Raw genomic sequence first — 13,684 nt, 5'->3', positions numbered from 1 at the left:
CGGTCAACAACAGCCACTCCGTCGCCGCGCCGGATTCCAACATGGCCGCTGTTGCATTAGACATGACTTTGACCAATGTCCTCAAGTATGTTTAGAGATTTCAGGTATTTGACCTTCCACGCTGACTGTCTTAGTTCTTTGGACTTGGACAAAGTGCCCGAGAAACTAAAATGCACGCGCTGCCACAACTTCAACCTAAATCCCTACAAAACCTCTTGCTGCGACGTCGGCATCTGCGAATCATGTGAGTGGCACCGTGGTATCTCCCTCTTGGCATTTGGCTCATACCAGACAGGCTTCAGCACTACCCGCGGCTCCAGTTGTCCCAAATGCGAACATAGACCCTTTACGGACGACATCTGCAAGCCCAGTAAGGCCATGCAAAAGACCATCAAAGTGTATCTCAAGACACAAGAGAAGACGAAAGTGGATGAGCGGACCAAATCAGATGTACAGGACGAAGCGGTCCTCTCACCAGATGCGGGCAAACCGATCTTGAATGGCGGCAGCCAAACAGACGGGGCCGCGGCAGGAGTGCCGGAGGAGCAGCAATCAGCAGATGCGGCAGAAAGTGAAGAGATGCCTGCTCTAGACATCCAACCGTCAATTGAGGTAAACTCCAGATCTACCATCCTTCGGTGAATGCGTTTTCTGATCTTCGCCTTAGGAACCCGACCCCGAAACAGCCGATAACGACGACGATATTGAGATTCAGGTGGAAGCAGAGGACGAGAGTCAGCAACCGATTCCCCACCGAGTAAAGAGTGCAGAAGACACTCCTCAATCCCAACCCGCCAGTTCGTTCGAGAACCAACGGAACTCACAAGACGTGAGCAAAATCAACACAGAAGGTTTCGGTGGTATGGACTTTTCAAACACGATGAATGGATTCGGCAATATGGATTACAATCAAATGATGCAAATGATGGCGGCAAATGGAATGAGCTTCAATCCAATGATGGGTGAGTTGACCATGATCACCAAGCATGACCACCTTTTCTGACTGCGCTGTACAGGAATGCCTATGGGAATGAGTCCAATGTCAGCTGGCATGTTTGGCGGATTTGGCGGTCCAAACGGAGGCATGAACATGAATGGGATGAGTGGCATGAACATGGCAATGAACTACAATGCCAACCAAGCGATGTATGGCTGGGATGGCCAGAACAACAATATGTGGCAGAATAATAATGCAAATGCATTCTCGAATGGCATGGGCAATGACTTCGGTTCCACCTATGGTTTCAATATGGGCCCGTCTGGCAACTTTCAACAGCCCTATGCGTCTGGTGACTTTCAAAACGGTTACTACGGCCGCGGCTATGGCAGAGGTCGTGGTCGTGGTCGTGGCGGCTTTGCGAGGGGCCGTGGTAACTTCAATCAATACTCGCAGTATCACCAACAGGGTCATCAGAGCTGGTCTGGCCAAAAACAATTCGATAACCGCAGTGTGCAGTCTCACATGTTGCAGACTAGCTCCACTGAAGCAGTCGCCGACGAAGAGCGCACCGACTACAACGATCTTGTCGATGAGAGTCATGACGATGATGAATTCGCTCCCGGTGGTCAAGAAGAGGTTCAAGAGGCGCTTGGAGAAGACTACCAGAAGCCCGCTGCCGTCGAGAAGACTCCTACTGCCTCTACTCCTGAAGCTTCTGCTGTTGCCGATGATGAGGTTAAGAAAGAGGCAGAATCTGCACCAAAGGATGATTCCTCGGGTGTTGATAAGGAGACTGTCACTGCTGGGCAGCATCAACCGGACACTGCCGAACAACGGGGTTCTGAGCCTGTGACAGCGGCTGCAGCACAAGAAAAGCCAATACCAGAGGCATACAACGAGGATCTTCAAGGGCCGATGCCACCACCATCGGCGCCGCTTGGCCCCTCGGCTCATTATGGTGATCATCCCTTCCGTGGTCGAGGACATGGTAGATTCTCCTCGCGCGGCCGTGGGTCGATGTCGATGCCAAATGGACATATTTCTTCACCAGTAAAGCCCTTTCCGCAAGCCGGTTCACCCCTGGAGCCAAAGGGAGTGGGGGTTGTGGGTGCGCCGACGGGTCCTAGAGCGATGCGGGAACCACCTGTTCCTGGGAGACCAGCTTCACGTCCTGCAGCATCCGGGTTCCAAATCATGGGAAGAGCATCTATGGCAGCCTCCCATCAGCGATCAGAGTCTCGAGATATCGAGCGCAGTCGTAGCAAGACCCCTGATAAAGACAGGGACAGATCCAGACGGCAGTCCATACAGGACAAGTACGTCAATGCAAAATATGAAGGTTACGAGCAAGAGGAATCGGATTATCGTGGTTCCGACAAGCCTTCTAGAAAATCATCTCGGCATGGCACTTACGATGACTATGACCGGAACGAGCGAGAAGCTTCCTATGCGGAATCGGATTCTGGGGATTACAAGTCATCTTCGCGGCGCAGTCGGGGAGATAAGGAGAGAGCATCAAAGCAGCAGCCAACCCGCTCTTCACGGCGATATCACGATGAAGAGGTGAACGGGGACCACGAGATGGACGACTACGATGATTCGACAAGGTCATCGAATCGAGACGGCTACGAGGGAGAAAGCAGGAGCAGGCACCGAAGTAGCAAGCCATCTAGATACGACGACCGAGATCGGGACCGCGATCGAGATCGAGACCGTGACCGAGACCGTGACCGTGACCGAGACCGAGATAGAGATCGTGAGAAGACCCGGACTAAGGACCGAGATCGTGAGCATCGAGACGACAAGCATAGAGATCGAGACCGAGAACGAGACCGCGACCGCAAGCGCTCTCGACATGACCGCCACCGCGAAGACAACGACAAGCAGCAAGAGTATGACTACGATTACGACCACGACCATGACCATGACCACGATCAGCAACAGGATGAGACGGCTGAGGAGCCCGAATCGCGCCATCGCTCACGGCGCCACAAGAAAGACCACCGCCGCGATGTCGAGGATGCTAATGGCATGGACAGTTTAGTCGTCAATGAACACTCACAATCTCACCGCTCTAGTGCCACGGGAACGCCAGCACCAGCACAGTCGACGCCGACGTCAGCTCAAGCAGAAGAAAAAGACCCCCACACGCTCGAACGTGAAGCAAGGAACCGCGAGCGCATGCTCAAAGAACAACAGCGGCGGGAGAAGGCGGCCAAACAGGCCTCATCGTCGTCTGGTGGCGGGAACACGGGTGGCAGGAGAGTCACGTACAAATACGAGGAGGATCTCGAGAGGGGGCTTGTTGAGGGCGAGAGGGAGAGCCATGGGAGACGGTGGAGGTAGTACCGCTGGTGCCACAGCATTGACTGTGCCTCGGGAAGGCTTGGACCATTGCATGCTGACCGATCTGAGACGAGATCAGAATGTGGTTGCTGACAGCCTTCCTTTTCCCTAGTTTTTGATCTTCTATGTATTGTGCTGGCTATTCGTGCTGGATTGATTCGGAAACCCATGTCTTACTTTGCTAGATGGGTGAATGGACGGCTGGGCAAAAGATTTCGGGGAAAAGAAAAAGAAAAAGGATACGAAATGGGGAGGGCGGCATAGGAATTGGGAGTCCGAGGCCAGGGACACCGCCTCTCTCAAAGACTCAGGCATGGGATGCAGGGTGCAAGGGGGGAGCGGTTGCTCAATGCTACATGTTTATTGCTCAGTGCGAATTCTACGACCCAGGGATAGTGAGGGGGCTTATAGTACTATGCTATGTAGTCGAGGGCAAAGTGCCACCATATCAATGTCTACTTCTCTCAACGTTCCGTCCCGTTCCGTTCGTCGCTCACTATCTCGAGAATGAGTATTTAGTGAGCTGTATATATATATCCCGGTTCACGAACTCGATGGCCCTCGTTCTCTCGCTCTCGGAGGTCTGTTTTGGCTAGGCGGTGACGGACTATTGGATGCGCAATACCTAGGTATGTAGGTACATATGCTCGGTCGAGGGGCTTGGATTTTGACCTTTCTTTCTATGAGTTATTTCGCAAAGGTGTCGAATCATGTCGAGGCATATTGTGATCATGAGTAGCATAGAGGTGAGGAAATATTGCCCCGAGATACTTCCGGTTGTCTCCCAAGAAGGGTCGCGGGCAAAAGATTCCATTATGAACTAACAGTCCGTCTTGAGAATACGTGATAGTGATACCTTCGTGAACCTTCGCACTTCTGATGGAAAACTCATCCAGTCGCCTCCCTCATCTTGCCTTGTCATCGCCTTCGAGACTTCGTCCACATAGCGATAAATTCGATTTTCTCCTTGACTCCCAGTCCCACTCTCTTGACACGTCCTAACCTCGCCAGTGACTCGGCAACCTTGTCCAAGAACGCTCTTTCCTCCTTGGTGATGGACATTTCATGGTCTTCCAGGCCGCTGCCAACAAGTGTATCTGCATCGCTGCTGGCTCCGCCATCTGACGAAACCAACGTGTCGAAGTAGTTTGCAGTGTACGAAGATGATACCTTTGCTGCGGCAGTCCAATCTGCATCGGAGGACTTTCTGCTATTATAAACAGCCTCGGCAATGCGGATTCGGAGACAATGGGACGGTCTGCTGCAGAGATTCCAGAGAAAGGTCAAGAAAGCGTGCGGGATGGGTGTCGTCACGTCTGCGGGGCTGTACCGGAGAGAGACGGGGAACACTTTCGTCTGTGGAGGAGTTGCCAGCAGACTTGGACTCATGGGCAGGATGCCTCTGCCATTGGTTGTGGTGCATTCGGGAAACACCACCACAACACGGCCTGGATTTTGTTTCAGCATTGCTTCAATGTCCATAAGTCTTGCCCCAGGTGTCGGCGCCAGCTTTGGATGAGAGAAACTCCGACGGATGGCTGTAAACAAGGATATAGGTTCCACCAGCCTCGTGTAGGGGTAGGTAGCTGCGAAGACCGGGTCAAATATGGCGGCCAGATACAAGGGGTCAATGGGTGAAGCGCTCGAAGAAGCAATGACCGATCCTTCTTGAGGAATCCTCGTCTTGTTCTGCGCAAGGGACCTGCGCGACATCAGCACGTGCTTCAGCGACACTCTTGTGGCCATACCCTTTCTTCACCCCGTCGATTTGCAGATCAATCCACCATATACCGGGTATACCCAGTATGCACCATAAAGAAGCTTTTCTGCCCAGGACCCCGATAGGCATCCATTGTAGAACGAGAAAGTATGAGAGCGCAAAGACCAGAAGTAGCGGCACACGACAGATCAAGAGGAAGATGTGCAATGGTAGAGCGAATCCAGCAGGCTCGGCTGGGATGGGAAGGAATGGAGCGATACCAGACCCTAGGAACTCAAATCAGCACATGCATCCATTTGTTTTCTGGTTACTGAAAGATAATACCTTTGTCACGAAACTGCGAGAACTTTTCCATCTTTTTTTTGGGGGTGTTTTGCACAGTGGCACAGAGTCCGTAGAAGAGATCGCAAAAGCGCCGCAAGAGTGTCAAAGGCCAGAAACACGACAAGAGCACAGGGACAACATAGCAATGCAGAGCTGAGTGAGAAATAATTGGGAGGTCATCTGTTCATGTTGTGCGAGTGGAATGGCTGAACCAACACCAGGCGACTCAGGTGAGGTAGCGGTACCTGTGCCGTCAAGGTTTGGTAAATGAGTCGAGATGCTAGCAGGCGACAGAGAGACCAAAGAGCAAGACTTCCTAGGCCCCGGCTGCGAATGGCATTTGTGTGGATACAGGAAGCCTCTGATGCTTTGGGCGATATGGTGATTAAGTTATTAGGTGGTAGGAAGAAAACGCAGCACATGCACATGCCACTGCAGCCCAAACCATGACATCGGCAAAATGCGGTCGCTTGCGGCCACTGTGGTGGTGGTCCAGGGGGGGGGGGGGGGCTACTAGGCTTGGCATCTGTCTCCCCTTCAACCTCCTCAATGGGCAAGCAGGGCAGCAGGGTACCTTCTTCGCACACGTACCGTTCCTGGCTCTCTCTGGGTCTTGTTCAGTGGGAGGGATTCTTGATGTACTGGTAGGGGAAGAGACCATGTGAGTGAATGGCATGTGAAGTGCTCCCAACACATTCTGTTGATTCGGCCTGCCAAACCACCGCGTCCACTCTCAACCGTCAGCTGTCAACCGTCATCCGCCTACCGAGTACTTGGGTCCCATTCGGCAGGCGCCTTGTTCCCCTTGCCATGGCATGTGGTATGGCGGACATCATATCCAGACTTTCCATCGACCCACCTGCCGCTTTGCGTGGGCGAGCCTTGCATGATAGAGGGCCAGCCTGATCCAGACGTCGCGGTTCTCTTCGAGACGAGAGTCACACGGTGATGCTCTTGACCAGCGCTCGTTATGAGGATTGTCACAATAGACCTGTACCTTCCTCAAGGTTAGGTACTGATGAATGAAGAGATTGCAATGTCGGAAGGTCCTATTCATGATCGACGCAGGAACGAGGAACCCCCCTTGGGCAAGAAGACATGACTCGAACGGCGCGCCAAAGCGCTCTATTTGTCGCGCTGTTAACTATGCTGCCACTGGTTTCTTCACTTTCTCAGACACTGCCCGCGCCTTGTCCAAGCCCATCTGATCCGGGAAACAAACCAAATATTACCTTGTTACAAAGCGTGAGATCGTGCGAATGTGACAACGCCGCTTCGAAGGGGATAGCATACTCGGAGAGACTTAACCAGATATCGATTGGCGATCACTCAGCACCACAACTCGGCCTTGTGAACATGGCTCCTTTGAAAGAAAGCCAAAACCCTGTCACTGGCCAATCCAGCAACCTCCAGTTGGCTCAGTCAGATACCACTCACCAACCACCACCAAGTGTCAAAAACGAAACCGACGACAACGATCCACCCGCGCCTGACATCCTTCAGTTTCTCTCCAACAAAGAATTCACTGCCTGGAGCGAATATCTGGGCAAGGAGAAACACGAGGATTACATCCAGTGGAAGAAGAGTATGATCGGCGAGGGTCACCTGCAGACGATAAATGAGAATGCAGGGATCGAGAACAAACAGGGGAACGACGAGAGACCCGGGATCGAAGAAGCGCCGGTCTCTGGCCTCGACGGCACGAATCAGAAGAAAATGCCTGAGAGGGAGCAGGAGCAGGATTTGACATTTGGGACGAAGGAGAAACACATTGTCTCAACAGAAACAAAGGAGAACTAATGGCTGATGGCATTAAGGAACGACCAGTGGCAGTTGTCAAACCGGTACCGATGTGATGTCCATAAAGGAGGCAGATGCGCGCACGGTATCTCGACGTCAGCATCTCAGCTTAACCTTCTCCGTCTTCCCTTCTAGCATGCTCCTCCTCATCACGTCTTGTCGGCTCCCTTGCGGTCACCTGCCAGCCTTGCACCGTGCTATTTGCGGCGAGGGGGAGCATTTCGCCGAGGAGAGAGCGGCCGTAACCATTGAGGTCCATGATCGCCTGTGATCGAACGGCTTTGTTGCAAAGCATGTCATGGTGAACGGAAGCTAGTTCATCAGCGAACCAACACGCTTACCAAATCACTTTTTAGTGTGCAGCCCTTTTCGAAGCCGTCGCGTGCTGGCCCGCTGTTTCAAGCCATCTATTCGCACTGCGTAATTTTTTTCAACGGACATACTACTTCGAGACAGACACGACCAAAGATCAATGGCTCTCCAATGCCTCCACATGCGGAGTTCAGCGACCTTCCTCTTCAGGTCCAGTAACTAAGTAGTAACTCTTCCACTCCGCATACCACAATGACTCTCAAAGGCCACACAGGTTTTTTTCTTTTCGCGGTAAGTGCCCCATATTCGGATCTCATCCTGTAGGCAGTGACACGGCAGGCAAAATAACAGCAAGAGAGATACGCGCTCTTGGAATCCATCGTCCTGGTTCAAATCTCCGCCACCACCACCATGGCAGCAACATCATTCGACGTGGCGGCCATTAGGCGCCAATTCCCGGCACTCGCCCAGGATCAGGTCTTCATGGACAATGCTGGCGGCGCTCAGGTCCTGCAGTCCGTCATCACGTCCATTTCGGACTACTTGTCCAGGCACAACGTGCAGCTGGGCGCTTCGTACCCGGTGTCACAGATATCCACGACAAAGTTCAACGAGGGCCACATCGCGGGCGCAAAGTACATCAACGCGTCGCCCAAGGAGGTGGTGTTTGGCCCCTCGACGACGCAGCTGTTCCGCAATCTCTCCGTGGCCTTGAAGGTCAAGCCGGGCTCCGAGATTGTGCTGTCAAGTCTCGACCACGAAGCCAACCTGGCACCCTGGGTGCAATTGGCCGAGTGGAAAGGGTTGACGGTCAAGTGGTGGATTCCGACAAAGAACACGGATTCAAACCCCAAGCTGGAAGCCGAGGACTTGAAGAAGTTGCTGACGGACAAGACCCGGCTGGTCTGCTGCACGCACACGTCAAATATTCTAGGCACCATTACCGACGTCGCCGCGCTGTCAAAGGTCATCCATGAAACAAACCCCAACACCTTGTTCTGTGTCGATGCTGTGGCGTATGCCCCGCATGCACCGATCGACGTCAAGGCCTTCGGGGTGGACTTCTATTCCTTCTCGTGGTACAAGGTGTACGGCCCGCACGTCTCGATGTTATATGTTAACGAGAAGGCGCAGCAACAGATCCAGAGCCTGGGCCATTATTTCAAGCCCGGTGACACGCTGGAGGAGATGCTGGGCCTGGCTGCCGGAAATTATGAATGTATCCAGTCAATCCCCCACGTCACCAAGTATATCGAAACAGTCGGCTGGGATGCAATTGCCGCACAGGAAGAGAAGATCCAGGAGATTCTGCTGTCATATTTACGCTCCAAACCGGACCAGATCAAGATATACGGCGAGCCTTCCTCGGACAGAAAGCTGCGGGTGCCGGTCATCAGTTTCAGGGTCAAGGGCCAGAGCTCGTTGGGCATCATCGACGCCATCGAAGCGAGGTCGAACTTTGGCTGCCGCAATGGACACTTCTACAGCAAGCGGCTCTGCGACAACGTCCTTGGCATTCCAGATAGTGATGACGGCGTGGTCCGGTGCTCGTTGCTTCATTATAACACTGTCGAGGAAGTCGAGGGCCTGGTCAAAATACTGGACGAAGTTATCAAGGAAGGAGCCGGGAAGCATGTCGAGGACCCTGAGAGGAAGAATATCGCGAACTGGTGAATTACATGTCCAGTAGAAAGATGGGCTTAAAAAAAAAACGACTTTAGTGTTGGATATCCGATGAAAATAAATCTGATCAATGCTAGATTTTACCACGCACACCTACTTTTCTCCTCCCATTTTTTGGAAGGTCAAGGTTTGGCTCGAGAACCGTTCATGTCGTAAGAAACTAGTGCTTGCGCAGATTGCATTTTTGGCAGAGCTGCTCAGGTCCAGATAACTTGCATTATTTGGTAACTTCTTCAAGCTGGCGTTGGTGGCCCGATGTCGGTTGCTCTCTAGATCCAATTCTTTCTTGAAAACAACGCATCGAACCCAGAGATCTTGCGCAAAGTGATCGCCCTCATAGCATCCAGGGACCTTACCTTATGCCTCGACCAGGCCCGCACAGAGTTCAATCAGCTTGCTCAAGAGAGCGCGTGGCTGGACACAACCACACCCCCAAATTGGTATCATGCCTCAATGTTCAGCTGCTCGCTGTTCGACCCAACAACTGCCCCTCCAGTTCCAAGAAGAGGCGCGAACTTTGAAGTGTTCTCATGTGCATTGGAGGATGCCGTGGCAAGGAGAGGATGACAGTTTTTGTCGTGAGGCGGTTGGCGTGAGTTCTCATGCTTTTGAATATCCTTTGAGCGGATACTGCATCCGCTGGTTCATGTCGCCACCGCATTGAGATCCTCTGGTAGAGTCGCAAACTTTGAACCTGGAATGATCAGAGACGTTCTGAGCGGAGCTTTGCGACTGATCAATTGAAACTCTTTTTCTATAAGTAAACAGCTGAGCACCCCCAGATTCCCTCGACACAGCTCGATTCTCTGTGAAGTCACATTGTTGTGCTTTTGATGTGAAGAAGTTCCGTGACCACTATCGGAAGGCTTACCGAAATCAGACCCACTTCGTCACGTGGAGTGTACACTAAACCCAAAACAAATAATTGTTTACAATGGCCTCATCCTCTCGATCCTTGATCACCTGCAGCGCCTCCTCTCCAAAAGCAGGTCCCTTGACGGAGACTCGACAACATCCCTCCCTTTGGGGACTTTGGTCATGGTTTTCCACCTTGAATAGCAGAAACTGGTGGTTCATTGAGCTCCAATTCGGTTTTCTCTTTAAGATGGCAGACGCCGAGAACGTATGACCTTACCCGTCCCAGTCTGAGTAAATTGCATTAACCAGAATTCTCAGTTCGTCTCGCAACTTCCTCAGCCTACGCGCTATGCGCTTCCATCTCCTCAGAGGCCTCTGGCAGAAGTCACGGCCTCGGCAACCAACTCCCGCAATGCCATGGGTCCTCCTCCAGCGTTCACCAGCCACAAGCGCCAGGGCTCAAACTGTTTGTATATGCCGGTCACAAGAGATGGAAGATGTTAACGTTGCCAACAGTACCTGAACCGATCGCTAAACGAAAGACACTTGTGGAGCGCGCAGGCGAACCCGTCAGAACAATTGCGGCTCCGAAGTCCAGCACTACCACGAGTGCTGGACCCATGTACGCATTTCAGTCTCAGAACCCTTCTGCATTCTCGCAATCCTATCGAAGCAACTCCAGAAGCACTTCAAACTCTTCAGCAGCAACCGCTTTCTCGACCAGTGTGGGCACTGGCATTCGACCGACTACAATTCACCCAACATCAAATCTCGCCCGACCAAAATCATCACTCGCAAAAGACAGAGGAACAAGAGTGGCCGACTTGAGACCGGCCACATCACTAGGAACCCGTGGAAGGATTCAGGATGGGCCCAATAACAAATGTATGGTATCCCTTTCTTCCCAACCCAAACCAATCGCTCTTGCTCGTGCTCCCGTGAGGACTGGACCCGTGAACGTACCCAAAAGGAATGCTCGAAATACTTCCCCACTGAAAGGACTTGCCGCGTCTACAATATCGTTCAACCGCAACGTCTCGACAACGTCCATTACAGAGCGCATGCTGGGTCTTTCGTTGTACTCTCAGACACCCACACCCACACCGAAACCAAATCGCCCAGATAGTCCCTCAAGACTTCCTCGTCCTTCACCTCAACTGTCAACACCTCCAGCAAAAGATTCTTTTACCCCGGCTCCCTTTCCTAAAGAACTTTTGACCACCCCTCGCAAAAACCAAGCAAGACCATTTCTAACGAAAGAATCTAATTTAGTGGCCTGGGATCCCGAAGAACAATATGGCAACATCGAGAGAATGTATGAAGATGTTTGCAAACACTACAAACAAGCCATGGAAGACAACATGGAAGCAAAGGAAATTAACAACACGTACAAGTCCACCCTTGCCAATCTTGAGCAAGATCGGAGAGATGCAACCGAGGCCATGATTGCACTTAGGTGTGAACTTGAAACTACAAAATTTCGCCTGGAGTCTGCCGAACGAGCAAGTCATGATCTCAAACGAGACCAGGAAGCCGAAGTTGAAACTATCAAGAATCAGCACAGAGCGGAACTCGAACTCATTCGCCAGTCCCATCGAGATGATGTGGAGCGCTTGAAGGCTGACCACAGAGAAGAGATTCGCGAGTTGAAACAACGATTGGAGGGCGAACTCGAAAATGAACGCGCGCAACGAATTCAGGCATTGAGCCAGGTCTCCACGCAGGGAGTCCTCGAGAGACAACGACATCAGATGGATCTCGAATCAAAAGATCACGAAATACGGACTTCCCAGCTAGAGATTGAGCGACTTAAGGCGGATCTTGAGAGAGAAAAGCTCCTCAATGATGATCTTCGTCGCAATTTGTCCACCGCAGGCGACAACGCAATGAGCATGGAAAGTGCTCGACAAGCGCTGCAGGCTAAGATTGAGTACCTGGAATCAGACAGCAAATCTCAATCAGAAGCGTACGCTGCGATGGAAAGAAGAATGAATGAAGCTTTGGAGAAAGCAACAGAGTGTGAGGAGAAGCTTAGGAGGGAAGAAATCCTTCGCCGCAAGTTGCACAACCAAGTGCAAGAATTGAAAGGTAACATTCGAGTTTTCTGTCGAGTTCGACCCACCAGTGGAAGTGAGGAGGCCGAAGAGACGGCAAAGATCACATTTCCCGAGTCGGATGAAGAAGTCAGAGACATTGAGATTAAAGGACCTGAGGAAACAAACAGCCTCGGAAAAGTGACAACAAAGACACATCAATTCACATTCGACCGAGTTTTCGAACCGTCCCAGAGCAATGCGGAAATATTTGAGGAAATCAGTCAACTCATTCAATCCGCGCTGGACGGTTACAACGTCTGCATATTCGCCTACGGGCAAACCGGCTCTGGAAAGACATTTACCATGTCTTCCGAAGACGGCATGATTCCACGAGCCTTACGACAAATATACAATACAAGCAAAGAGCTAGAGTCTCGGGGTTGGAAATACACGATGGAAGGCAGCTTTGTTGAAGTATACAACGAAGAGCTGCGAGATCTTCTTGGAAAAGACTCCGACAACAACAACAACAACAACAACAACAACAACAACAAAAAACATCAAATTCTCCATGACAGCATCACATGTGAGACTACAATCACTGACGTGACGACCCTCAATCTCGACAGCCAAGATCAAGTCGAAGGTATCCTTGCACAAGCGATGTCTCGTCGCTCTGTTGCCGCCACAAAAGCCAACGAACGCAGTTCTCGAAGCCACTCTGTCTTCATTCTCAAACTTGCAGGCTACAACACAGTGACGGGTAAGAAATGCAAAGGCACACTAAATTTAGTTGATCTCGCCGGATCAGAAAGACTGTCCCATTCGAAAGTCGAAGGCGCACGACTAAAGGAGACGCAAAATATTAACAAGTCGCTATCCTGCTTGGGTGACGTTATTGGTGCACTGGGTCAGCAGCAAGCAAACGGCCCATTCAACTCTAGAGAGAGTGGCAATGGTGTGGGTTCATCATCCACGACAGGAGCAGGGGGAGCACATATTCCCTACAGAAATAGCAAACTCACCTACCTGTTGCAATACAGTCTAGGTGGAAACAGCAAGACACTGATGTTCGTCATGGTCGCACCAGAGAGGAAGTGTCTTGCTGAGACGATCACGAGTCTGAAATTTGCAGATAAAGTGTCGAAGACGAAGATTGGAGTGGCGAGAAAGACGGTTGGTGGGAAGTAAGCACAGAATAATGCGATTGACTCGTTATCATGTGTTGTATCGGTTTTTTTTTTTTTTTTTTCTTTCTTTTCTTTTTCAAGCAAGCGTTTTTTGACCACGGATGGAATATCGACTGATGACCAAAACATCTCATGAGAGAAACATGAGAGAAAATGTGCGGCGTTTGACTTCTATGGATAGGCGATACTAGGAGGGGGTTCATTCGTTTAGTGCCGGGGTTGATTGAGGCATTAGCCAGTTCTACAATGCTGCTTTGGGATCAAGTTGAGTTGAATGGATTCGTTCAATTGGATTGGGTTGGGAAGCACACATGCATGGGTGGGAATTGTGTTTGTTTGTATACGGAAATGAGAGCCTCCAAGTGGACAGACGATCTTTCAATGAGGAGAAGCTTCTTAGCTATTGCCAATGTCTCATCCAGTAGTCGTCAACCGTGTATGTACCTGGGTACAATAACTACAAGCACAAGAGGCA

At 51.3% G+C, this 13,684-nt stretch overlaps 5 protein-coding genes across 5 annotated transcripts; 4 read left to right on the top strand and 1 right to left on the bottom strand.

Moving 5' to 3' along the window:
* Positions 1 to 41: 41 nt before the first annotated feature.
* Positions 42 to 3,286, top strand: A1O5_08152 (uncharacterized protein; the record flags this gene model as incomplete). The annotated part of the gene is made up of 4 exons (XM_007748736.1): positions 42 to 85; positions 135 to 612; positions 668 to 962; positions 1,017 to 3,286. 4 exons carry the CDS (start codon positions 42 to 44, stop codon positions 3,284 to 3,286), a joined length of 3,087 nt encoding a protein of 1,028 aa, XP_007746926.1.
* Positions 3,287 to 4,204: 918 nt separating this feature from the next.
* Positions 4,205 to 5,361, bottom strand: A1O5_08151 (uncharacterized protein; the record flags this gene model as incomplete). Its single annotated transcript, XM_007748735.1, has 3 exons — positions 4,205 to 4,988; positions 5,035 to 5,272; positions 5,331 to 5,361. 3 exons carry the CDS (start codon positions 5,359 to 5,361, stop codon positions 4,205 to 4,207), a joined length of 1,053 nt encoding a protein of 350 aa, XP_007746925.1.
* A 1,325-nt stretch (positions 5,362 to 6,686) lies between these two features.
* A1O5_08150 (uncharacterized protein) lies at positions 6,687 to 7,130 on the top strand (the record flags this gene model as incomplete). Its single annotated transcript, XM_007748734.1, has 1 exon — positions 6,687 to 7,130. One exon carries the CDS (start codon positions 6,687 to 6,689, stop codon positions 7,128 to 7,130), a length of 444 nt encoding a protein of 147 aa, XP_007746924.1.
* Positions 7,131 to 7,853: 723 nt separating this feature from the next.
* A1O5_08149 (uncharacterized protein) lies at positions 7,854 to 9,116 on the top strand (the record flags this gene model as incomplete). The annotated part of the gene is made up of 1 exon (XM_007748733.1): positions 7,854 to 9,116. One exon carries the CDS (start codon positions 7,854 to 7,856, stop codon positions 9,114 to 9,116), a length of 1,263 nt encoding a protein of 420 aa, XP_007746923.1.
* A 1,364-nt stretch (positions 9,117 to 10,480) lies between these two features.
* A1O5_08148 (kinesin family member C1) lies at positions 10,481 to 13,210 on the top strand (the record flags this gene model as incomplete). Its single annotated transcript, XM_007748732.1, has 1 exon — positions 10,481 to 13,210. One exon carries the CDS (start codon positions 10,481 to 10,483, stop codon positions 13,208 to 13,210), a length of 2,730 nt encoding a protein of 909 aa, XP_007746922.1.
* Positions 13,211 to 13,684: the final 474 nt, after the last annotated feature.

This window comes from Cladophialophora psammophila (genome assembly GCF_000585535.1).
Source record: "Cladophialophora psammophila CBS 110553 chromosome Unknown aczJe-supercont1.13, whole genome shotgun sequence".
Lineage (NCBI taxonomy): Eukaryota > Fungi > Ascomycota > Eurotiomycetes > Chaetothyriales > Herpotrichiellaceae > Cladophialophora > Cladophialophora psammophila.
This window is presented reverse-complemented; position numbering and strand designations above follow the sequence as displayed.